Genomic DNA, 25,063 nt, shown 5'->3' with positions numbered 1-25,063 from the left:
GTGTCTTTCAAACATACAAGATTATATATTTATAAAATATATGCATCATAATATATTATACATTTTTACGTAAATTTACGTTGACATCAAACTCCAAGTGAAATAATCACAGCATTGTCAGTCATTGAGATGTAAAGCAAACGTATAATTTTACTAATATCATTCATCTGAGATGTCACGCTGTGGTGACCCCTAACGGTACAAACTGAAAAACATTGTCGGTCCAACTGTTCAAATACAACGTAAGAAAGATCTTTCGGTTTTAAAATAAATAAATTTTTTAAAGGAATAAATTGCTAACATAAGATTTTGCTTGCCATTGTACATATCACTTATTAAAAAACAATAATAAATATAACTACAATAATAACATGAAAATATAAATTTATGAGGGAAAAATGAACAGTAAATAAAACGTATGCAAGTAGGAATACAAAATAAAAAATGGAAATGTTGCAGTACAGGTCGAACCCTCGGGCTCACGTGTGTTTGGAGTTCAGTAGATTCTCAAGTATTTTCAAGGCTTCCTGGAGCTCCTCAGTTGTTAGGCCGTTCAGCTCTAACAGCTTGTCAGGAAGCAAGTTCCTCGGCCAGCCCGTCTCCCATCGGCTGTGGCCCAGGGCGGTGTGGATGCCACGCAGCCTCAACTGCAGCCAGTCGCGGCGCTCCTGCACCTGCCTGTGCTCGCCAACGTCGTGCATGAGCTGCACCTCACTCACTGTTCTTTTCCTGGACAGAAGGTATCCTGTCATTTAGTAAGAGGACAGTTTTAAAGTTTTCATACTTGAAGGGGTTTTACCTGAGGGGCCGTCCTTCGGAGCCAATGAAGTGCAAAATGCACAGAAAGATGAAGACGACTTGACATCGAAAATTTCTCATGATGACCTTAACAACCTGATTTAAAAAAAAAGTCACGTCAAAATTCACAAATCAATGCACGTCGATTCCCTTTTGCTGTATTAGCTACATGTCTATTCTCATGTTTTTAATATATTGCATATTAATCACAGTATTTGTATTTCAATGTATTTGTAAAATTTTTTCTAGGCAAAAATGGCACATTTATAGGCCTAATGTGGATCAGCATTTATTAGGCAGAATGAGTTCAACATACCTGCTGTGGCCTGTCCTGACTTTGAAATGTATTAGGCAAGTACAATAATAGTTGAGTGGTGCTTTGGTTGATGGAGATGGCTCTCAGTGACAATATAAGCACTGGGCTGGAGTTCTTTTTATACCCAGTTGGCTCAGCCATTGATGACTTGCCGTCATTATGGCTGATGATGTCACGCCATTGCTAATGGAAGGAGAGGAATGACAAAACCTCTTCTTTGCTTTGGGCTTTCGCTATCCTTATACCAAACCAAAACACCCCCCCCCCCACACACACACGCGTGCACACACTCACGCACACACCAAAAGCACAACGTTTTGGCGACCAAAATTCCAAACCTTGATGGGAATGCTTCCATTTCACAGGCCAACATTCAACTTGTCCTTCTAGTGATAGTTGTAGGTATTTTGTGTTTTTTCATGGATTAAATATATACATTTTCCCATCAACCAAAACGTGACACAAAGCTCTTCCTTTCCTTCCACGTGGGCTTGCCATTTCAATTTGTTCACACCCGACCTTTTAATCTGACTCTTAACCTTCCACACAACAATAGTTCCCACACTTGGATGGATTTATGAGTGCCTTTGACCATGAGCAAGTCTCCCTGGTTACATTGGGTCTTTACCCAAGAATTGGCATTGTTTAAGGTGTTTGCTTCCCAAAAAGGAGCTTTTACACTGATCTGACGTCAGAGAATATGTCCTGAATCAAAGAGTATATAGAGCTTTGCTGGTGGCGTCATTGGGTAATCCTGTAGTTCGTCACTCTCTTTATAAATGTCTCTGTGTGTGTGTGCGTGTGTATGTGTATGTGTGTGTGTGTGTAAGCATTGCAATAATGTAGTGGTCACAGAATATACTTACAGTACAGAAAAAACTATTGTATTATTAGCACTACCTGACAAGATGCAGGGAATTTAGCTTTCTTTTTATTTGTTGAAGAACAAAAGAAAGACGTATTAAGATGTCAGTGATATACCTATAAAGTATTCCAATAAATACACTGAACATTTTTTTTTAACTGAGGCTCTTAGTCCTTAGCTCATTTATTGTGACATTTCCTGCAAAAACACAAAGATTTACTTACTTATTTACCAATTTGGCAACAGAATGAATATTTTTTTTAACTTAACTTCATATACTTTGCGACTACAAATACATGACAGTACATTGTCGGACCAATCAATGTTGCCAGAGTACAGCACACAAATAATTGTGCTGCTGTCTTTGTACTGTATTCATGTATTGTAGTTTTTAATGGTAAAGACCTGATTCACTGAATTTCCTTTTGAAAATCAATTAATTTTATTGATATAAGTATTTGAATTATCGGGAGTTTTTAGCCATCAGAAGGTCATGATTGTTTCTCAGAAAAAAAATATTTCAAAGTGATATTTTTCAAACTTTCAATGCCATGCAAAGTCTTTAACGCTAGATGTCCAACATGTTGTCTGAAGAGGGTAGGCACGGAAGAAGAATGGAATTGAACTCTGGACCTCAGAACTGTGAGGCCAATACTTTACAGTTGCCCCACCGTGCCACCGATAGTATATACTGTATAATGTAATATTATATATCATATTAAATATAATGGGAGGCACAGGTGAACAACAGGTTAGAGTGTTGGCCTCAGAGTTCTGAGAACCCGGGTTCAATCCTGGCTATGCCTGTGTGGAGTTTGCGTGTTCTCCCCCCTGCCAGTGTGGATTTTCTCCGGGCACTTTCGTTTCCTCCCACATCCCCAAAACATGCATTGATTGGAAACTCTAAATCAGTGATTCCCAAACAGTGTGCCAGGGTACATTAGTGTACCGGTTAGAGCTCTTCATGTGTACCTTGGGAAGTTATCCAATTTTATGTAATTGGTAAAAAAAAAACATTTATTTCCAAGAAATAATGTATCTTTATTCATCTATTTATGCCAGTGAGGCACAATGACAGACAGAACAAAAAAATCCTCTTCTATTAGATGGCAGGAATTACATAGAGTAATTAATCTATCCATTTTTGGTGACATTTACTTTTGTTGGTGTACTGTGGGATTTTTCAATTGTAAAATATGCGCCTTGGCTCTATAAAGGTTGGAAATCACTGCTCTAAATTGCCCTTAGGTGTTACTGTGAGTGCGACTGTTGTCTGTCTCTATGTGCCCTACAATTAGCTAGCAACCAGTTCAGGGTGTACCCTGTCTCCTGCCCAATGATAGCTGCAAGAGACTTCTTTACTCCTGCGACCCTCGTGAGGATAAGCGGCTCAGAAAATAGATGGATGGATATATACACATAAATAATAGTAGTAAATGATAATTGATAAAATACCTGAACCTCGGTACCTGATTATCGAAGCAAAGCAAAACAAAAACAATTTTATTTATAGAGTGCATGTGCCAAAAAGAGTGCATGTGCATAATGAAAAGGATTTGAATACAAAGAAATGAAACATTTAAAACTGGGGGGGGACACAACAAAAATTACAATATATATATATATATATATATATATATTATATATATATATATATATATATAAATGGAAAATAAAAGTAAAATTAAAAACAGCATACAGTGTAAGAAATAAAAAAAGTGGAAATACTGCACGAGAAAAAGAATTTTTTCAATCTGTATTTAAAAACATTCACATTTAGGGTTGATGTCACCTCTGTTGGCAATTTATTCCATTTGTGTGCAATAATAATAGCTTAATGCTACTTCACCATGTTTGCTTTGGATTCTGCGCTCCACTATATGAGCTGAGTCTGTCAATCTCAGAGCTATACTGCATTTGCATTCTGTAACCATTTCTTTCATGTATTCAGGACCTAAACCATTTACTGATTTATAATATATTTTTATCCCGGACACACCTGTGTAGAGTTTGCATGTTCTCCCCGTGCCTGCGTGGGTTTCCTCAGGGCACTCCGGTTTCCTCCCACATCCCCAAAACATGCAACATTAATTGGACACTCTAAATTGCCCCTGGGTGTGATTGTGAGTGTGGCTGTTTGTCTCTATGTGCCCTGCGATTGGCTGGCAACCAGTTCAGGGTGTACCCTGCCTCCTGGCTGATGACAGCTGGGATTGACTCCTGCAACCCTTGTGAGGATAAGCGGCGAAGAAAATGGACGGATGGATGGCTGTTTATGCGGGTACCAGAATGTTTAGATATGTATATAGTATTTGTACTTTGCATAGTTGAGACAAAAGAGGTATTCAGTTAAATATTTAATTATAAAAACCTTATACAGTAAACCCTCTCTACTTGGCACTTCACCTATTGCGGCTTCACAGCGTCATGTTTTTTTTTCACCCTTTTCCCGAAAAAAAAAAAAAAAAAAAGGCCGGATCAGAATACAAGTACAGTACGCACTATACTACGGGGGAAAGCGCATTGATACATTGTGCCATCCCCGGCGCGACGACATGGACCAATGAACCACTTAAAAAAAAAAAGCCAGCATACTTTACGTACTGTAGCGGGAAGGCGCATTGATACAATGCGATTGATAATCCTTGGGTGATGTCATCCCAAATGACATGGACCAACCAGAGCATGTGTGGATTTACTATCTCGTGAGCTGATTAGCTGCGCATCATCAAAGGTAAACATAGCAACTCTCACTCACTTCCTCCTCTTCCTTGAGTGTGCGCATTAACATCACTTCATACAGTACATACGATAGTTCACAATGCCGCCAAAGCGCTTTGAAACAAAGACACCAACTCCCCACCACGATGTTCTGCAAAATAAAACCATCTGCTGCACCGTCAGCACCTAGACTAGTTAACCCAAATGACGTGCGTACGAGGTTGTACATTATGTAAATAAAGATTTAACGTAGACACATAATTAACATTGCCACACATGATGACAGTCACATGGTCTTTGTACGGCTTGAAGCCTGGCCTCTTCACTTCCTCCCTGAAGACCAATGTGCGTGAAGGCATCCATATAAAAAAAAAGGCCTGTTTCATTCATGTCGAAAACCTGCTCAGGGAGGTGCTCTGCCTCACTGATGAGGTTCGGAAAGTCTTCTTCCACATGATGATGAGCAGGATCATTGCGGAGTAAGCCTCAACATATAGAGGCACGCTTCTGAGGGCGTAACGGTTTTGAACTTGGCTTGCCAAAAAGCCTCGTCCTCGAAGGGGTGAATCGCTCCTAGCATCACTATTACTGGCTTGAGGTCCGTTTCTTCCCTTTCTTCAGCATCTTCATCATCGTCACCAGCCAGGATTTGATCATAAATAATACAGCCAATCAGCTCACGAGATAAATCCACACATGCTCTCATTGGTAGATGTCACGCCGGTGACCATTCATGCAACTTGTATCAATCTTCCCGCAATATGCCAATATGGCTTTATTTTTCCAAGTTTATTTTTTTATGCTTTTTTTTGGGGGGGGGGGGGACGCGAAGCACTGAATTCTGAAGAAGTGAGGCGTGACGTAGCAAGTTAACCCTGTCACGCTATTTAGTGATGCATCATGGAAAATAGCATTGAAATAGCCTGCTGATGCGTCAATGGTTATCGTCTGATAGTTTCATAAGAATATCCACAAAATTAAGAACGTTATGGGCATTTCATTCAGTAAAATACATTTCGATCAGAGAGTCCCCTTTAATACGTTTGTTTGTTCTTAACCTATCACATTGATCTTGGATGTGACATTGGAAAGCTTATTTCAAGGTCTATAAATAAATTATTAGATAAATTCAAAAAATAGTTATCAATTTCAGCATCAAACCATTTTGAAAATAACCCTAACCCTATCTACCCACTAAAACTCACATTGAAAACAATAATAACATTTTAGTTAACGAAATAAAATGAAAATGAAAACGTTTTGAAAAAAAAAGTAACTCAAACTTTCTGTATGGGCATGCCTTTCCTCAACCTGCTGCGCACCTCCTTCTTGTTTGTACTGATTAGTGTTGCGATGTAGTGGCACGCGTCTGGTCTGGTCCTTCGCCAGATTGTTGTATCTTGATGTAACATTCCCGCTATTTCTTGTTCATGTCTTTGATCCTTTGTGTATCGAACATTTCCTTGTAGATGACCTTGCCTCTTCGCCTTGTGATTCTGAGACTGTTGACTGTTTGGACTGCCTGCCTGTGTATCGACGATGGATCGAATAAATACGCTCCCCAAACTGTACCTGGTCTCATGAGTCATGCATCTTGGGTTCAGCCTTGAGTTCGGGTCATGACACTAGCCCTGCAAGTGGCTGGCTACCAGTTCAGGGTCTACCCCGACTCTTGGCCAATGATAGCTGGAATAAGCTCCAGCATTCCTGCGACGCTTGTGTGGATACGCGGCTCAAAAATGGATAGATGGATAAATCAAACTACATTTGGTGTTTATAAAACTAATTAACCCGAACTATAATTATAGCAAAAATGTCCTTAATTTTTTGTCTTTGTCAATTAATTTCCTACGCAATCTTTCGGGGTTAAGGACAGTCGTTCAGGAATTTTAGATCCTTTACTTTGTCGGCTAGAAATGACATAGTAGATGACCAATGAAAGGTGATGTTTCAGATTTCGTGGATTTATACAGTACCTGGATATGATTTGTGGACAAGTGTTCATCTGTTCATTGGTTAATACTTTTTTTGTATTTTTTGTGCTGGGATGGTGGACCAGCTGTAGAGCGTTGGGCTCACAGTTCTGAGGACCGGGGTTTAAATCCTAGCCCTACCTGTGTGGAGTTTGCATGCGCTCCCCATGCCTGCGTGGGTTTTTCTCTGGGCACTCTGGTTTCCACCCACAACCCATAACCATGCATTCATTGGAGACTCTAAATTGCCCCGAGGTGTGATTGTGAAGGCGACTGTTGTCTATCTCTATGTCCCCTGCGATTGGTTGTCAACCAGTTCAGATTATACCCCGCCTCCTGCCTGAAGATAACTGGGGCAGGCTCCTGCACTCCTGCGACTCCTTGTGTGGTTAAGCAGCTCGGACAATGGATGGATGGATATGTCTATATATAGAGAGAGATGCGCCTGAAATCTCACCAAACCAAGCCTTTATTTCCAAACCTTGTCAAGTATCTTTAGTTTATATTTAGTGGGCTGACGAGTTGCCACAATTTACAGCCAGCAGAGAATGAAAATAAAATGCACAACACTGCCATCTTCTCTGGATACTTGAAATTACAGCTATTGTTGGGAGAATCATACCTGCTTTTTCAGTGCACTGTCGCCACTTGTCTTTTAAAACAAAAACCGTGATAATCGTTGTAATACTAGTTTAAAAAAGACCACGAAAACATTTCTGTTTACCCTTTTTATTTCATCACGTCTTTTGATTCGGTCTTTAAATGTTGGAGATAAAGCCGGAAGTAAATTGTAAATTACATTATGCTCGTGAACGCAACTCAAGCGCGGCAATGTCGTGGGCTCTTTTGATAAGGACTTGAAGTAAACTTTCTGCTACATATTCAGGTAACCTCATCTTTTCGACACAGTTAAACATTACAGTATGACCATCAAATGCTTATACAATGAACGAGTATTGGTGTCGGGAAAAAAAGTGTTAAATTGTGGCAAATACAGATATTTTTTTCACTCATGCTGGATTCATTCGACCGTCGTCGATTTAGGTTAGCAAGGCTTTAAAACACGAGTGTAAATTATCTTCGTCGAAGTATTGTATACTGATTCCGTGCATGTTTTTCTTTAACTAGACTTATACGTTCTACCCGTGAAGTCACTGCTGGGCTTTTCTTGAAAATACAAATGCTGTACAGTACTGTGAAGAAATAATGAAATCCGTGACTTTTCCATCAGCCTCAATTAAAAACTAGCCTACAGTACATAATCTACTCGTGCACTGGAACGTAACCGTTTTCATAAGAACCTCTTTTTGTTTAAATAAAGCAAACCTGTTACAACATGACATGTTGTTGTGTTATAATTTTTAGTAGGCCAACAAATGGGAATTAGCCTTGTGTAATATAGTCAAACATTTGTTTTTATTTGACAGTGCCATGTCAGAAGAGATGGACTACATGTTTTGGGAGTCGTTGATTTCCCCTGGAACAAGTAAAAAGAAAAAAAGTGCAAAGAGGAGAAAAAATGGGTCAAAAAGAAAAAACAATATAACCTTAGACGTAAATGGCAGCATTCCCAAGAAAAAGAAAAACTCCACATTCAAAGATGTAATCCAGTCAAAGAAGGACAAAAAGAAGAGAAAGAAGAAGTTATTGGATTTACATAGTTTACTTGGCAGCAGTGACACTCCAGTGCCGGCTGAAACTAAAGCTGACATATCAAATCTGCATGACAGTGCTCAAAAGCAGAGGTCAGATCACTTACTTCAGGACTCCAAGAAAGAAGGGCAAAGAAGAAAGAAAGTGGCATTTAACTTGACACATGAATATGCCCGTGTCAAACGTCCCAATTTTTCCTCTGCACATCCCAAGTTTCCAAAAGAGTGTAAAGACTTGAAGACGGTTCCTATGAGCAATTGTGAAAGATATTCTTTGGTCAGGGAAGTAGTACAATATCAATCTCAACTACAAGAAAAAGACATTTGTTGCGAAGATAGCAACAGTCAAGACTTGTTTATCACCCAGAAGACTTTCAGATCATCCTCCTCAGACTCCAGTGCGGAAGACAGTTACAAAGCTATTACTCGAGTTTCACAACAAACACAAACATTACACAACTCTTGGGACCAGATAAAATACCAAGACAGTGATTCTTGTCAGCCTCCCAGAAAAAAGAAGCAGCACCAGCAGACAGCAAAGGCAAGTAGTGAGGTGAAGGACAGATTACGCATCCGAAAGAAAAAACAATCCTTTCAAATAGAAAGAGCAAACTTCACTGGGGAGAAAGCTACTTCAACTTTTTCTCAATCGAGTCCTAATATGATGACTCTTTGCATGGATGAGTCAGTAGTAGCAGATAGGTCACCAAAGGTTGCTAAGTCAAAGCAGTGTCACTGTGAGGAAATCCAGCAGGCTTTTTCTTGCTCTCTCCATGCTCCCCTCAAACCCAAAGCATGTACTGCCACACAGACAGAAAACTTCTTCACTGATCACGTTTCCTCCTACTTGGCTTTCTTGAGAAAGAGAAGACTGGCTTCAGATTGCGACCTTGTTAAGCCTTTGGACCTGAGCTTGCCAAAAAGGGCCAGGAAAGACCTTGGATGGGCTGTGAAGGAGTCAGTGAGTGAAGTCCGAAAGGATGAGAAGTGCTGTGAAAGTGGTGTGCCACCATTCCCCAAAGACATCAATGCACCATCATTCAGTTCTTTAACCATGAAAAACCCAGAGGTGGAGAAAAGGGTTGCTGTTAGTGATAAGCGGAAAGGAAAGACCACCATGAGTCCTCTGACGCAGTCAGACCCCAAGTCGGGAGACACGACGACCTTCACCGACTGCAATGATCCACCGTGCCGAAGCAAAAAGGTTGCCCTGCACCAGGTGACAACAACCTCCGTCCTCATCTCCACTCATTGAGGCTCATGTTCTTAGACATGGAAAGCGCAAAGTGAAAGTTAGGAATTTCATACTTTTTCACACAGCAGCAAAACTTCAGTCTAACTGACTAGGGGTCAGCGATTGTCCGTTACAGTGTTCCCTTGCCTGTTCGCGGTTCACCATTCATGGCCCCGCATATTTGCGGATTTTGCTCTCAAAGTTTTTTTTCATAATATACTGTATTGTAATGACCATAAGGTGTGCTTAGAAGTCTTAAATTCTCTCCTAAATATATGGGGCATATATGTCTTATGTGTATGCTAAGTTCCAAAATCCAACATTTGTTCTTTGACTAGCACACTACACCTGAACACACCAGTTAGATTGTTAGCATGCATGCTAACATGCGTTTTAGCATATATGTAAGCTACCATACGATGGTGATCCCAAGACTGTGCGGAACAATTACAATTTTACATTTGTAAGCAGAAGAAGATCACATTGCTCCACAAAATGACAGTATAAGCAAGTCGTTACTCAAGATGTTCACACTCATGGTGTCACGTCAAAACTACGATGATCACACCCAGCACAGCACACAGAATAGCATAAACAGCAAATAAAACAAAATTATAACTGAAGTAATGGCACGGTGGAACAGCTGGAAAGCTTTGGCCTCACAGTTCTGAGGTCCTGGGTTCAATCCTGGCTCCACCTGTGTGGAGTTTGCATGTTCTCCCCGTGCCTGCGTGGGTTTTCTCCAGGCAATCTGGTTTCCCCCCCACTTTCCAAAAACATGCAACATAAATTGGACACTAAATTGCCCCTAGGTGTGATTGTGAGTGCGACTGTTTGTCTCTATATAGTCCTGCGATTGGTTGGCAAACAGTTCAGGGTTTACCTCGCCTCCTTGCCGTTGACACCTGGGTTGGCTCCAGCACTCCCACGACCCTTGTGATGATAAGCGGCTAAGAAAATGGATGGATGGATGGATGACTAATATTAGAGATGGGTACCTTCTATTTGACTTGAGGATCTGCCCCTGCAGCACTAAGGACCTCATTAGAGCTGCAAAGCATGCTGGGAGGATGTAAATTCCGTTTAAAGTGCATGTTTTGTGTCAATTATTTCTTCAGCAATTGTTTATTTATTGTATTATTTGCCAGAAATTCTATTCTGTTTGCTGTGGTATGATAATTTCAGTTTTTATGTGACACCGTGAGTGTGAATATCTTGAGTAATGATTTGCTACACTGCCAGGATGTGGGACAATGTAAGCTTCTTCTGCTTACAAATCTAAAATTGAAATTGTTCCTCATTGTCTCATGAGTGCCAAAATATGGTAGCTTATAGACACACTAAAACACACGCTAACATGATTGCTAACAATGTAACTAGTGTTGGACTAGTCACACAATAGCGATTACAAATTATGGAACTTGTTGTGGGCGGCATGGCGGATTGAGCCGAAAAGCTTTGGCATCACAGTTCTGAGGGTTAGGCTTTAATCCCGGCCCACCTGTGTGGAGTTTGCATGTTCTCTCTGCCTGCGTGGGTTTTCTCCGGGCACTCCAGTTTCCTCCCACATCCCAAAATCATGCAACATTAATTGGAGACACTAAATTGAATGACCCTTGTGAGGATAAGTGGCTAAGAAAATTAATGGATGGAACTTGTGCACTTGGTGTGTTCTCCATTTTGCAGAAAATGTAAGACTTCAAAGTGCACCTTATTGTTGGAAAAATATGGTGCATATACATTGATATATTAATACTGCAGTCACTCACATTGGAAAAATGTATGGGTGTGGTCAGTCATGCCCGCAGATATAAAGTAACAGATGTGATCCACCAGTCATGCCTGAAGATAAAGTTGCAGGTGTGATTAGGGATGGAATCTCAAGACCTTAAAATAACTTACTGAGTTGTTATACCCGAATATGTAGTTGTTACTTAATACCATAATCATAATTTATTGACATTGCACTGAGGCAGACACTTTTAAAGAGGTCAATAGACATTTAATTTCAAAACTAGGTTTTCATATAATCAAATCAGATCTAAGACATCAATAGACATTCAATTTCAAAACTAGGTATTCATATAATCAAATCAGATCAATAGATCTTGGGGGAAAAATCTGGGCACCCCTGAGTTACATTAAAAACATTTCTGGGATATAACACAGGTAATGTGTCAGTATCTAACTATAATAAGTATGAGATTGTGATTTACTTTGACTTGATCTAAGTTCTAACGTTAGACTAGTCAGTCCATATAGTGAAATGCGAAAGGTCATTTTCTCCCGTGGTACACAATATCTTGAAGTTGAAAACGTTTCCCTTCTATATGCTTTGGGAAGATATAGATCATCTACTGCTATCTTTCATCAATGGATTGACAATAGATACCACCGTAAATTACACTAGATTATGAAAGAATGGACAGATTTACCAATTTATTTTTGACAAAAATCTGCTGCCATCTAGGAAGATGGAAATGAAACAATGGTGGACATTATAGTGATCCAAAACATACTTCCAATGTTGTTGTTGTTGTTTTCCTTTCGGCTTGTCCCTTTCGGGGTCGCCACAGCGTATCATCTCAGATGAACGCATATATATGTTTGGCACAATTTTCAGACAAAAAAAGCTGTTAGAATGGCCCAGCCAATCATCTGACTTGAATCCAATTAATAGAAGGAGCTGAAATTCAAGATCCACAAAAGCCCAAAGAACCTTCAAGATTTGAAGACTGCTTGGGTGGAAGAATGGCCCAGAATCATACCAAACCAATGCATGCAACTAGTTTCTCCATACATGAGACATCTCGGAGCCGTCATTGCTAACAAAGGCTTTTGTACCAAATATTAAATAACTCAGTGATGAAATTCCTCCGGATTTTCCCAGAATTCCAGATTTTTAAATTTTCATGAAAATTGCTCCTGAAAATTGAGGAAAAATTGCCTAAAATTAATCCGGATATTAGTTGACAACATTGAGCAAATGTTTTTGAGTTCGTTGTTTTGCTTTCACGAGCATAGGCATGTTGAGGCACTAACACTAGTAACAGTAATGCCCCTCCTCCCGCATTCTCTCAAGACATGGCTTATTTTGTGTGGTCTTGACATTAATTTACATGTTTATTTCAGAAACATTAACTGAACGAGCCTGCTCCAAAACAACCGGTATTCACCCGGAAACAGGAAATGCAAGTTAACCCAGGGCTCGCACGCGTCCCTAAAAGTCCCTAAAAACCCCAAAATTTTCGAAGGTGCATTTAGGGGCTCCTAAAAGTCCTTAAAATCTGCGAAAACCGGTCAAGCCCCTAAAAAGGCCTTAAATTATAAAAAATCAAAGGGAGGACCTCTACCGCCAAAATTCTCCCGAAAAAAAAAGATTTTTTATTGAAAAAAATAGCGATCCGTCTTGCGTCTAAAACAGCCGGAAATTGTCAACGGAAGTCACCGCGTTGACAACGAGTCGCCATCTTGTCGTTGATATTCCATTGTTCGTTTCCGTGAGTCGCCATTTCACTTCGTCTTCGTTACGTCTTTCATTGATCCAACTTGTATCATGGAGAAGTGCATTTTTCAAGATGCTTGGGTTGAAAGTAAGGAGTTTGGAAGCTGGGTGTGTTGAGATGCAAAAGATCGGCACATGTTTTACTGCCATCTGTGCAAGCAGAGCTACCAGCTAGGAAAGATGGGCGTCAAAGCGCTGGAGTCGCACCGGAAAAAAAGGAGACACGCTGATTTGGCGAAGACTCTCTCATCTTCCGTTGGTATGAATCTGTTTCTAAAATATAAAGGTAGTGAAGCATCAACTTCAGGCAGTGGTACTAGCAGTGCATGCGCACCTACAGTTGTCCAGCCATCGACTTCAACCAGCCAGAAGTCAGGCTCTATGAACGTAGTTCAATACACGAAGGTGGACTCGTTAAAGCCAGAGATCGTGTGGACTTTAAAAGTGATCTGCAGCCATTACAGTTACAAATCTTGTGAAAATAATTCGAAAGTGTTTGCAGTCATGTTCCCAGACAGTGACATTGCTAAAAACTACCACTGTGGGGAAAGGAAGACTTCGTACCTGGCTACATTTGGCATCGCTGCCCACTTTTCATCTCTACTGCCTCAAAGCCAAAAAAGCCAGAATAGAGACTGACATATCTACGCTTATTGAAAAGGCTGACAGGCTGTGTGAGCAGGCAGAAGAAAAGAGGAAGCTGAGGTTTATCACCGAGCCCAATGGACTCAGAGGCAGAGCAAAGGACAAGAGAGCTTCTTTGGCACCTCTGCAGCAGCAAATAGAGGAGGCACTGGGTAGGCTCAAGGAGCTAGAGTAGGGGTGCTGAAACAGACATCAGTAGAAGACATTTGTGTATATAGTTGCAATTGTAGTTAGAATCTGTTTTTCTGTAGACTGTTATGTGAAGACGTTGACAATGGTCATATCAATGAGAACTACCACAAGGGGCGATAGGTGATCACTGTCACAGGTACTTAGGTACTGGAACCTTTGATGAACCAAGAACAGCCGATGGCACCATTGGGTGAGTCTTTTTTCCTTATTCTTGATTTCCCACGATGGCCCTAAATTTTTTGTGTCGGCACAAAATTTTTTCCGTGTCAGCCCTAAATTTTTCGTGTCAGCCCCTAAGAATGGCCTTAAAAAGCTCTTAAATTCTTTTGGGTCCGACTGAGTATGAACCCTGTAGCCGTACGGAGCATGTACGAAAGCGCATGTTCAGAACTACTTCACGTAATGCAAGCGCGTTTACGTCGAAAGTCATCAACAATATGAGCCATGTCAAAGGAAATTCAGTTACACCAGGGGTGCTCATTGCGTCGATCGCGGGGCAGTGTGACGGCGTAAAAAAAAAAAAAGCAAAAAAAAAACTTGAGACTATCATGCACTTCGTCACTTGATTCAGGTGTGGCCAATACGTCGGCGCATGCACATAAAGGCGCCTTCTCGCAAGCCGGCCTCCTATATACAGCAGTCCTGTGGTGCGTACCCCCCTCCCCCCACAACAATGCGTCATGATTGCCGACAGGAATTTTTGTTCCAATGTATCTCAAGCTTGTTGCCATGAACGCCGATAATGTCGGACTAAACTTTCAGCATTTTCAAAACATTGCGAGTACAGACCGTTCGTGTTTATTCCTTGACAGGCCAGTGCACTTAACTATTTTTCAGATAAAGTTTGTCAGATCAAGAATTTTTATTGATGAAAAATTTTAAATACCGTTTTATATCATGTTCTACTAATATCAGTTGAAATTGGAAATTATCATTTCTGAGTTTTAAATTTTTGTTTTCTATCTTAGTTATGTATTTGTTTATTTTGTTTTTAACCCTTTCTGGACCAAATAAAATTTAGCAGAGAGAAAAATCCGATACGTTCAGAAAATGATAATCTGGATTTAAAATTTTTGATTATATTAAGCCTGTTGCAAATTTGCAACCCGTTTGGTTTACAGTTGGGTTATATCAATCCAATAAGTTATTTTAAGGTCTTGAGATTCCATCCCTAATCACACCCGAAACTTTATCTGCGGGCATGACTGGTGGACCACACCTGTAACTTTATATCTGTGAGCATGACTGACCACACCCGTACATTTTTCAAATGTGAGTAACTGCTATTGCATCACACAAATCTGCTTCTGATATTTTGATTCCTATACATGCAGTGTCTCAATACGGAAGTGTCTTACCCCCCCAAAAAAAGGTCCTGTTTCACATTATTATGTGAATCGTTTCACGTTATAACATAGATTCGTTTCACATAATGTAGAAAATAATAAATAAATACATTTCACCCCTCTTTTATATATCAAACATATACTGTACATTCCTGTACATCTACCCAGATCTTCAATAATAATAAAAATAATAAAAATGATTTAAGATTGGAAAAGAAGATGCATGTTCGTCGGGCTTTGCCGAATTGGCTCTGCCAGGGACCTGAACTGGAAGTTATTGCTTCGAAACTGTGTTTCTGCAGGATGGATAGTTTGGCTCATTTAAAAGGTTTGATGAAGTTCTATTTCATGCTTGGGTTGAGACATGGAGAGATTTTGCAGTTGTTGAGCTCGGTGGATGGCCTTGTAATAAGTATGCGTATTCTCAGACGTCATTTAAAATGCATGGGACTGTTCAGAAGGATTAATCAGTTTGACCCACTGGAGGTTGCGTCATTTCTAATCGATGAGCTGGAGGGCCATGGAAAGCACCGTGGATACAAACTACACCATCTCCACTGCATCTAAACTGGGTATGTTGTGAACCAGAGCACCGTGAGACACCTGCTTAAGTTTTTAGACCCAGTGGTGTTGCGCAAAGGCGGAGAAATCGCTTGACCCGACGTACGTACGTTATCCCCGGGCCTAATTTTACCTGGCATTTTGACTCGTACTACAGCCTTTTGGTCTTTGCATCAATGGAGCCATTGATGGCTTTTCAAGGCTCATTGTTTGCCTCCATGTCAATTCAAGAAACAGCAACCGCAGGACCATCGCTGGTTATTTCATATCGGAAGAAAACATCACAGTGGCAGAGAATCCTACTCTGGAGTAGGGATATGGACCACAATGTCAGGAACTGCTTCATTCCTGGGTCGAATAATCACAGAAGATTGAAAGGTGGTGGGCCTTTTTGAGAAAGCATCATTCTCAATTCTGGATTAACAGTCTTCAGGAACTCAAAGACAGCTTCTATTGTTTACTTGCCTGAACATCATTGAGGTAGGCATCATATAAATAAGTTAAATAATTATCCATCTATCTATTTATCTTATGTTTATATCCTCCCCCCTGCTCCTTTATGTCCCCTTTCCCTAAAAATGTATATATATTTTTTTAATTCAATGGTCTATTTTTAAATGTCAATCTCTCCTCCCTGTCATCATTGCCTTCTCTACACTCCTGCCTCCTTCACTCTCAAACAGTTAACAGTATGTTTGCATGTATAATATTGAGTCAAAATGCAAAGCATTTATTATTTGTTGTTTTCACTGGTAATGAATGTTTTTTTCTTCTGCAGGAGGTACTGCAGCAAGTTGCTCATTTGTGGAATACCCACGTTATCTGTAACAGCATAATTGGACTAGCTCCAAGTGGATGTCCAAAGTTGTTGTACACCATCCATCATCTCTTTGGAGGCCAAGATAAGTTACAACCGGTCACTCATGAGGCACTGCAGGCTTGTAAACAAGAATGCCAACAGAGAGGACCATATTCTTGTGATGAGACTGTATTCAACTTGTGCTAGCGTATGACAGAAAATTTCTTTCTCTCACCCACCACAGCAGATGAGGCCATTGAGCTGTATCTTTTCCTGAGAGCAGACATACTTAAAAATGTATAAATGAATATTTTTAGGTTAATCACTACAATTCTCAGAAAAATCATCCTTCCTTCTGGTCCACACATCTTAAATTTATGGATGTCTGACAAATCATTCATCCATCCATTTTCTGTACCGGTTACCCTCACAAGGGTCCCAGGCCTGCTGCAGCCTATCCCAGCTGGCTGACCAAGAGGGTGGGTTACACACTGAAGTGGTCGCCAGCCATTACCAACGCACAGAGAGACAAATCATTTTTTCTGAAATTCTGGGATTTATATGTTACAAGAGGAATTTATCCGAATGGAGCAACAGGTGTATTAAAATTTATGACAAGTAAATGAAGGATGATCAGAAATCCAACATGTCAAGGTATTTCAAAATGTGGCGCTGTGTTGGTGAGATCATGTTTACATGACTTGTAGTTATTGAGAATGGGCACCCAATCCTCATTTTTTTTAAATTGATACTACAGGGTGTGGTGGCAACCAGTTCAGGGTGTGCTCTACCTCTCGCCTGAAATTATCTTGGGCATCAACACAGCTGTGAGCCTAGTTAGGATAAGATGTAAAGAGAATTTATGGATGATACAAAATGCATTTTTTTAAACACTTATGTCTCCAGTATGGATTGATTGAACAGTTGTTTTCTTTTATCAGAGAAGGTTATCGCCTCTTACTCAAATATTTAATTGAACTGTTGACAAATGACTAGAGATTGTTAAATTACAACTGTTTTTAAATGGACTTGTTTTTCAACACTTCTCATTTTTAAAGAAATGAAAGGTCTTCATGCCTCACCCATCATGATTACAAATACAATAAAGCAAGAATGAATATTCAGTTCCCCATTTTCAACTGTGTATTTATTTGTAATTCCATTTGTATTTTGGTCACAACATGCAGAACAGCAGTCACGAATTGTATCTCTACAAAACAGTGTATAACCAGACTATTGATTAGATTGAAAATATCAGCTTTTTTGGACTCTTTGGACACAATCATCCTTTCTCCCCCTCCTTTGTATTTCCTTATTTGTTTAGCTTCATGAACCCACCCCAACTCAACTTTCCTGGTTGGCTTTTCAGCCCGTTTGTTGTTTTTTTTTGTGTTGGTTCTTTTCTGCTTTGCAGTTGTGGACAAAAACAAATGTAAGCACAATTCAATGACAACTGCAATTTTGCTACAATCTGAAAATGTTACAAGTCAAATACTGGGGGACACCTGGAGAGGGGCATTACCAGTTGCCCGATGATTCCATTCTGTGACAATACTAGAGTCATAATTTGATTATTTTGATATGCTTATATTCCTACACTATTGTTATTTTGCAGTATATCATCTCTATTTTAAGTTATCATCTTATTTTTATTTAATTAACAGAGCAGTGACAACAAGTCTATCTGGTAGTTTATCATTTGTGTTTATACAGATACATATAGACTGCATGCATTATATGCTGATATTATACAATAATATGGCTCTTTAATTTATATAATACTGCCACACATCTGCTGGGTGTGATCCTGAATTGATTCCCCTCCCACAACTGACCTGTAAGTGGTCCTCTGTTTTTACCCAGGGACCCACATTTCCTTATTGCTACAGTCTGGAATCCTACTTTTACAATATGTAATATGAAGGAAAAGGTACGTATAAAAATAGCCACCGATTACACTTACATTTTAAAAACATTTCTTTCATACTGTAGTGATATTCACATTCCCAAGACACTGTTTCAAATAAGTTTGCCATCCCACCTAAAGCATATTGCAAGCCACGACCTTCACTAACCAATGGTTGAGCTGCCTTGTATACAGGGGATTACGTGGACTGTTTACAACAGATCCGTTCCAACTACAGCGACGTAACCTCAGTAGGAAAGTAATTACAGTAAATATTTTTACTAAAAACATTTCTATTCATAAAAATCAAACAGTGTTATTGTGCCACGTCACGATGTAGTGTATTCATATCCAAACTAATTTATTAAGTGTCGTTCGGCAATGTGGTGAACTGCTGACTCCGTTTATTGTAGCTGACTGCGAGTTGGTGACACACTTGGTTCTTGGACCACCCACCAGTTAGGAAATCATGCCCTTGACTTGAAGATTACTAATACAGCAAACAAAGCATGAATTTGAAAACATACTGCAAATAATTTATCACAGGAGTTTCCCTGGGCTAACTTGTGCTAATTTGTTTGCTAGCTAGAATAACAGAGCACAAAACTATAGGATGGTAACAATAAACTGACATGTTCTTGCTCCTTGCATTAGAGGCAATCTGAAGGTATACCAAGACTCCGGAAAAAGCTCACCAAATCCATGTTTTGTGCAACACTAAATGATGTCTTACAGAAGCGTATTGCTCCCGCCCACCCGAAACAGAAGTAATTGTCTATTGGTGGTGGGGTAAAGAGAGGTGAAATTTATTTATTTATTGTTTTCTACGTTATGTGAAACGAATCTACATTATTATGTGAAACGAATCTACGCCATAACGTGAAACAATTCACATAATGTGAATTGATTCACATTATTTTGTGAAACGCGACCTTTTTTTTTTTTGGTGTGGCAGTGTTACGCTTCCATATCTCAATGAGGTAACCAAATTACAAAAAAATTCTGTGTAGTTGTACCTCACTGCAAGCTACAATAATAACCAAAATGTTCAATGGCCTTGTTGGAAAGGATCCATAATGATAAAGGCCTCATTATAAGGTAGTAGAAGATGTGATCTTTGGCTTACGGACATGCTACCCTTAGAACGCCTGAGCTCATCAGATCTCGGGAGCTAAGCAGGTTTGGCCCTGGTTAGTACTTGGATGGGAGACTGCCTGGGAATACCAGGTGCTGTAAGCTTCTCTCCCTGGCTAAAATGCAGAGGGGTTGCGTCAGGAAGGGCATCCGGCATAAAACTGTGCCAAACAAATGTGTGTTCATCTGAGATGACATGCTGTGGTGACCCCTAACGGGACAAGCCGAAAGGAAAAGAAGATGATGTGATCTTTCCCAGCCAGTTAAGAAGTCAGGCGAGTGAACCATGAGACTGTCAGTGATATAATCCTTCCTACTTACACATCGCTACTCTGGGGCAAAAACCTCTGATGTCAAAATTTGGTCAATTTAATATTTTTTACAAATTGTTACTATTGGTCAGGCCCTACGCAAGTATTATTATCTATTTTTTCCTCTAAATCAATTGCCGATCTTAAAGGTCTACTGACACGTAAAGCATGCTTTTTAGTATGTTTTTAATATAAAAAAGGCAGCCGGAATGGACCCATCCGTTTTTTCACCACACGTCATGATGTCATATATGGATTTCTGCATCTCCCGTGATGAAAATCCTCTCGGGGCATTCGTTTTGGAGAAGAAGCAGGAAGTGATTTTTTACAGATGCCCACACTGGGGAGTTCGTGTGTTTATACCAGTTTTACTGGCGGGATAGTAGCTGTTTTTTCCTGCATGTTACCCAAAATGCCGTCTCATTGTATTGCTGGATATTGCTCGAACCCTCGGGAAGATGGATTCACTCTTCACACGTTTCCAAAAGACCCAGTTCGTCGTGAAAAATGATTGCACAGATGCAAAGGACGAGTTTTGTGGGTTGAAAATGACAGATAGGTGTGTAAAGAGCTATTAAAAAAAAATAGATGGTTGGGGATGATGTATTTCTTCTCTCAGAACTTAACAAACGATCCGTGTCATAATAACTTAATAAAGTATGTAAGTTAGGGGTGCTCAATGTGTCAATGTGCGCGGGCCACCATGGTTCACCGCTGCCGCCATGGAGGTGGATCGGGTGGGGAGGTGGTCTGACCACGTGCAGGAGGAGAAAGGGGCTCTCCCTCGCCACGGGCCACCGCTGTCTGGGTACCACCGAAGTAATTACTACGCCTGGCATGGGTCCTCCTGAGCATGCTACATACTATCATACATACTGTTTGGGAGTCTGTTGTTAGTTCGAAGTGATACACATATCTAAATATGGCTCAAAATGATCGGGTAATATTGCCCATGTCACTTCACTCAATTGTGAGATGTTCTCTTCTTCAAAAAAGCTTCTGTGTTAAAAGGTGCCTTGTAAAAATCCGAAAATCTGTTGTTCGTCTCCCATTGCAGGTGGCGCAGTGTCTTCTTAATGACGACTGTCCCAGTGTGACAGCTGTAAATGACGTTGCAGGCAAAATGGCTGCCACTGCGATGTTGAGTGAGACTTCTGAAACTTTGTGCATGAATGGCATGCTCTCCGCTCATTTTTTTCGTATAGACATTAAAGGGCTACTGTCATGAAATGGATGATTTTAATGGATGTTATTAATGAAAAAACCAGCCAATATGGGCCCATGTGTTTTTTCACCACAAAACGTGATTTTGACGTATACAGCTTTTTGTAACTCCCGCCATGAAAATCCTCTCGATGGATTTGTTTTTGAGAAGAAGCAGGAAGTGATGTAAAGGACAGTGCCCCCCCCCCGTGGACTCATTTGTTTCCATTAGTTTCGTTCCTTCGTGTTAGCCAAAATGCCCGCTCATTACATTGCTTGAACACTCAGGAGAATGGATTTAGCCTTCATAATTTTCCAAGAGACCTGGTTCGTTGTGAAAAATGGATTGCACGGGTGCAGAGGATGAGAGCTTTGTGGGTTCCAAATAACAAGTAGGTGTCTATGCAGCTACTCAAAAAAAAAGGATAGTTTGGGGCAGACCACGTAATCGGTCTCTCAATACGTAACGAAAGATCCGCATACGAAATATGTCGATTTACGTGTCGGACGGCGTCAGGCTGAAGCGCAGACGGCGGCGAATCTGAAGAACCCTGCTGAGAATGCTTCGCTCAGCCGCGTGCGCGCAGTAATGCGCCCCGGCTCGACGGTGTTCATCGAGTACGGCGGCGGCTCTGAACATCGCCCTAAAAGCAGCACAGCTCGGCTCAATTATTGCCACACCGGCTGGCTCCGATGTGCCGCAATGGCTCATCTGCGCTGCGGAAGTGGATCGGACGGGATGCGGTTTGGCCGTGATCGCATATCATCTGAATATGGCTCAAAACAATAGTGTAATATTGCCCCAAGGTCTCGAAACAATAGTGTAATATTGCCCCGGTAACTTCACTCAGTTGTGTGTTTCCGAAAAGAGCTTCCGTGTCAGAAGGGGCACGTTTGTCTCCCATGGTTAGGGTGCACCGCTTGTTTTCATTGGTGAATGTCCGAGTGACGTCACGGACAGAGGATGCAGCCAATGTGGCGGGCACTTGGATATCGTAGAATGACACTTCTGCAACTTTGCGCATGGATGACACGCTCTCCGCTCACATTTATTTTTTCGTATAGACATTGAAGTGAATAATGTTATGTATTTTTCATTACAATATCTATTTTAGAGTGTTTATAGGAATGACACTTGGGCTTTAAAGTGAATAATATATGTAGTTTTCATAACTATTTTAAAATGTATTAAGGGATGTTGGTAGAGCTTTAGGTTTTACAAATGCTGCTCTCTTTTACCAATACAATGTTAATGGTTTAATTTTTTTGCTTTCCTGGAAAGTGATGATTTTGGAGGTAAGAAGACTGCACCAGTGATGAGTTGAATTTCATACTGTCCTACAATTAATGGTAACCAGCCCAGGGCGTAAGAAACTTCTCACCCAAAGTCAGTCGGGATGAACACTTCCATGAACTATAACAGACATTAGCAAATTCAGGGGAGGAACAACTATCTATATTTCCTTGGTTACACATTTTCAAAAGATATTGAAGGAAAATGTGATGTAATTTACAACTGTGAACTTTTTTTTTTTAAATCCTTTCATAGGCATGTTATCGAGCATGCTTGTTAACGACTGAACTTTATGGTGGCTAATCCATGTCGTTAAATTGTATTGCACTTGCCCTGAATCACTCCATTTGATGTGCTCATTTTAGAATAAATAAGTGCTGAACTGTACCGGTAATTGGTCAAATAATAAGAGGGCCTCGTCTTGTTTGGTAGACACTTGGACTCATCTGACAGAATGAGCTTTTTCTCTTGCAGAAGAGTGGCTCAACAGTCTCACAATGTGACCGGTTGCAGGAAGGTCCAACGACTTTTTCCATCCATCCATCAATTTTCTATCATGCTTGTCCTCATTAGGGTCACAGGTGAGATGGAGCTTAGTCCAGCTGACTTTTGGGTGAGTCAAGGGGTACATGCTGGCCCAGCTGATAATCGCAATTTCACCCAGCTCACATCTATGATTAGTATAAACATATGCTTTGGGGAAATTCGGTGGATGTCTTGTGTATTGTTGGTGAATCAATTCTGAAACATACACTCCCTCTTGTGGTTTAAAAATAAAATAAAATTAAGTACTGTACTGAAGAAATACCAGTGACTAGATGACACGAACCATATACACTCAAATTCACACTTGGCCTGGAGTCTTGGGTCTATTAATCTACCATTATATTTTTGGAATGTTGGAGGCGACACAGTTGTTCAATCTTTTGAGCTGCATTAGTAACTGGCATGTGAAAATGTTCTTTCACTATGAAATGGAGCAGTGAGATATGAGTAGAACTTTTAAATCAAAAGTATAGTTGGTTCAAATGCATTATTTTATCCAATTGTGTCTCTATTCTTGATGCAGGCCAATCATTTCACAATAGTAACAACTCATTCACAAATTTGAGTTACTACTGAAGATGTCCTGACCTTGTTCACGTGCTAATGCATTTATCTCAAACACCAATAAGAAGAAATTGTAATATGAACGGTACAACAGTACTGAGTGATAAAATGCATTGTTTGCTTCCAGGTAAGGCCAGTGCAGATGAGGCTGAATGAGTCATTTTATTTCAAGACCAAAGGAGATGGATGTTCACCCAGGCCAGAGTCACCTCTAATGAAACTTGTTCAGGGCAGAGCGAGTGAGAAAGACAAAGGCAAAAAGGGATACTGAGCCAACCCCCCTTCCAAGTTCTCAGCATCCTGTTGTTTTATTTTCCACACTTTTCTGAAACGTTTTGCTTGGGTTGAACAACTATGGTTCTGAAAAATAATTAAGCCAAAGTAACAGACAAAAGCAACTGTTCAAGTCTTCAAATCATCTTAAAGGTCATTGTTTCTGCTGAAAAATGACTACCTACGAAATAACTTAATGTTGAAAGTTAAAATTATGTTATTGGTACAGTTTATTGTATTGAGAATATGGTATCTTTACAGAACATTAACGTGCAGCTATTATTTTTATAAAGCAAAATTAAAGTGAGTTTAACACATAAAAACGTGAAAACAAGGGACAGTCATGCTTTATCATTTTACATTTTAGCAACAAATTAATTGTGCCTGAACAGTTTAATTCCTATCCAGCTCCACAAGTGGAAGAAGACATACACGGGAATAGTGACAGGTAGCAGGAGACTGTAGAAACATAGATTGTTGTTGTTAGTGCAGCCCTGAGGAAAGTTCTCATCCATTGTAGCACAGTACAACAAACCAAAAATAGACACAACGGGGACTAGCCCGACCATCATAGACAAGGAAAACATGCTTGCAGGTGGCTGAATTACTTGAAACAAATATTAGTCATCTACTTAGTGAGTTATTAGTTTAGCAGCACCTGTTGCTCTACTTTGATGAGGAGTGCCAAATGTTGAGCTGAGGATGCAAGATAAGATGGGAAAACTATTCTTGTGCTCGTGGGTTTGAGTCTTTCTGTACGAGTCTGGCTTCCTGGGGGATCATGTTGGGGATTCCGTCTCTGATGGGGTATGCAATGCCAAGCTCGTCGTTGATCAGTTCATTGGTCGCGGATTCAAACCTGTTGGAGCATGACAAAGAACTAACCACGGGTGTTTGCTTGTGTATAAGAACCAAACCCTATGCGGAAGGTCACCTATATTATAGCCATATATATATATATATATATATATATATATATATATATATAATGGGTTTGCATAAAAATAGCAAATATAAGGGAACAATGAAAAACATATTTTACCTGAGTGGCTTCTTGGAAAGCGGGCACACTAAGAAGTCGAGCAGGGAGGTGTCACACGCTTGCTTCGTTGTGTCCTTCACATCCGAGTAGTTCCTAACTGACGTGAAAGCAGATACTGTTGCCTGTATTGAAGGAGTGTATCCCACGTTACGATGAACAAAAACAGACTGTATCAAAAATCGA

At 40.2% G+C, this 25,063-nt stretch overlaps 2 protein-coding genes and 1 pseudogene across 6 annotated transcripts; 2 read left to right on the top strand and 1 right to left on the bottom strand.

Moving 5' to 3' along the window:
• Nucleotides 1-7,463: 7,463 nt before the first annotated feature.
• Nucleotides 7,464-23,912, top strand: LOC133501729 (uncharacterized). 5 transcript variants are annotated; one of them, XR_009795260.1, is made up of 5 exons: nucleotides 7,464-7,559; nucleotides 8,101-9,544; nucleotides 18,471-18,537; nucleotides 22,930-23,036; nucleotides 23,693-23,912. XR_009795260.1 is itself a non-coding variant. In XM_061821637.1 (4 exons), exons 2-3 carry the CDS (start codon nucleotides 8,105-8,107, stop codon nucleotides 23,026-23,028), a joined length of 1,539 nt encoding a protein of 512 aa, XP_061677621.1. In that variant the 5' UTR covers nucleotides 7,464-7,559; nucleotides 8,101-8,104; the 3' UTR covers nucleotides 23,029-23,036; nucleotides 23,693-23,912. The 5 variants fall into 5 exon arrangements, 4 of the variants coding, with proteins under 4 accessions (XP_061677621.1, XP_061677619.1, XP_061677618.1 ...); XM_061821637.1 differs by lacking the exon at nucleotides 18,471-18,537; XM_061821635.1 differs by lacking the exons at nucleotides 18,471-18,537; nucleotides 22,930-23,036.
• LOC133502800 (5S ribosomal RNA) lies at nucleotides 19,634-19,752 on the top strand (annotated as a pseudogene).
• Nucleotides 23,913-24,050: 138 nt separating the features above from the next.
• zgc:162634 (uncharacterized protein LOC555881 homolog) lies at nucleotides 24,051-24,576 on the bottom strand. The gene has a single exon (XM_061821638.1). It carries the CDS (start codon nucleotides 24,423-24,425, stop codon nucleotides 24,213-24,215), a length of 213 nt encoding a protein of 70 aa, XP_061677622.1. The 5' UTR covers nucleotides 24,426-24,576; the 3' UTR covers nucleotides 24,051-24,212.
• Nucleotides 24,577-25,063: the final 487 nt, after the last annotated feature.

This window comes from Syngnathoides biaculeatus, chromosome 6, assembly GCF_019802595.1.
Source record: "Syngnathoides biaculeatus isolate LvHL_M chromosome 6, ASM1980259v1, whole genome shotgun sequence".
Lineage (NCBI taxonomy): Eukaryota > Metazoa > Chordata > Actinopteri > Syngnathiformes > Syngnathidae > Syngnathoides > Syngnathoides biaculeatus.
Note: the sequence above shows the minus strand (reverse complement) of the source record. Positions and strands in the feature narration are given on the sequence as shown.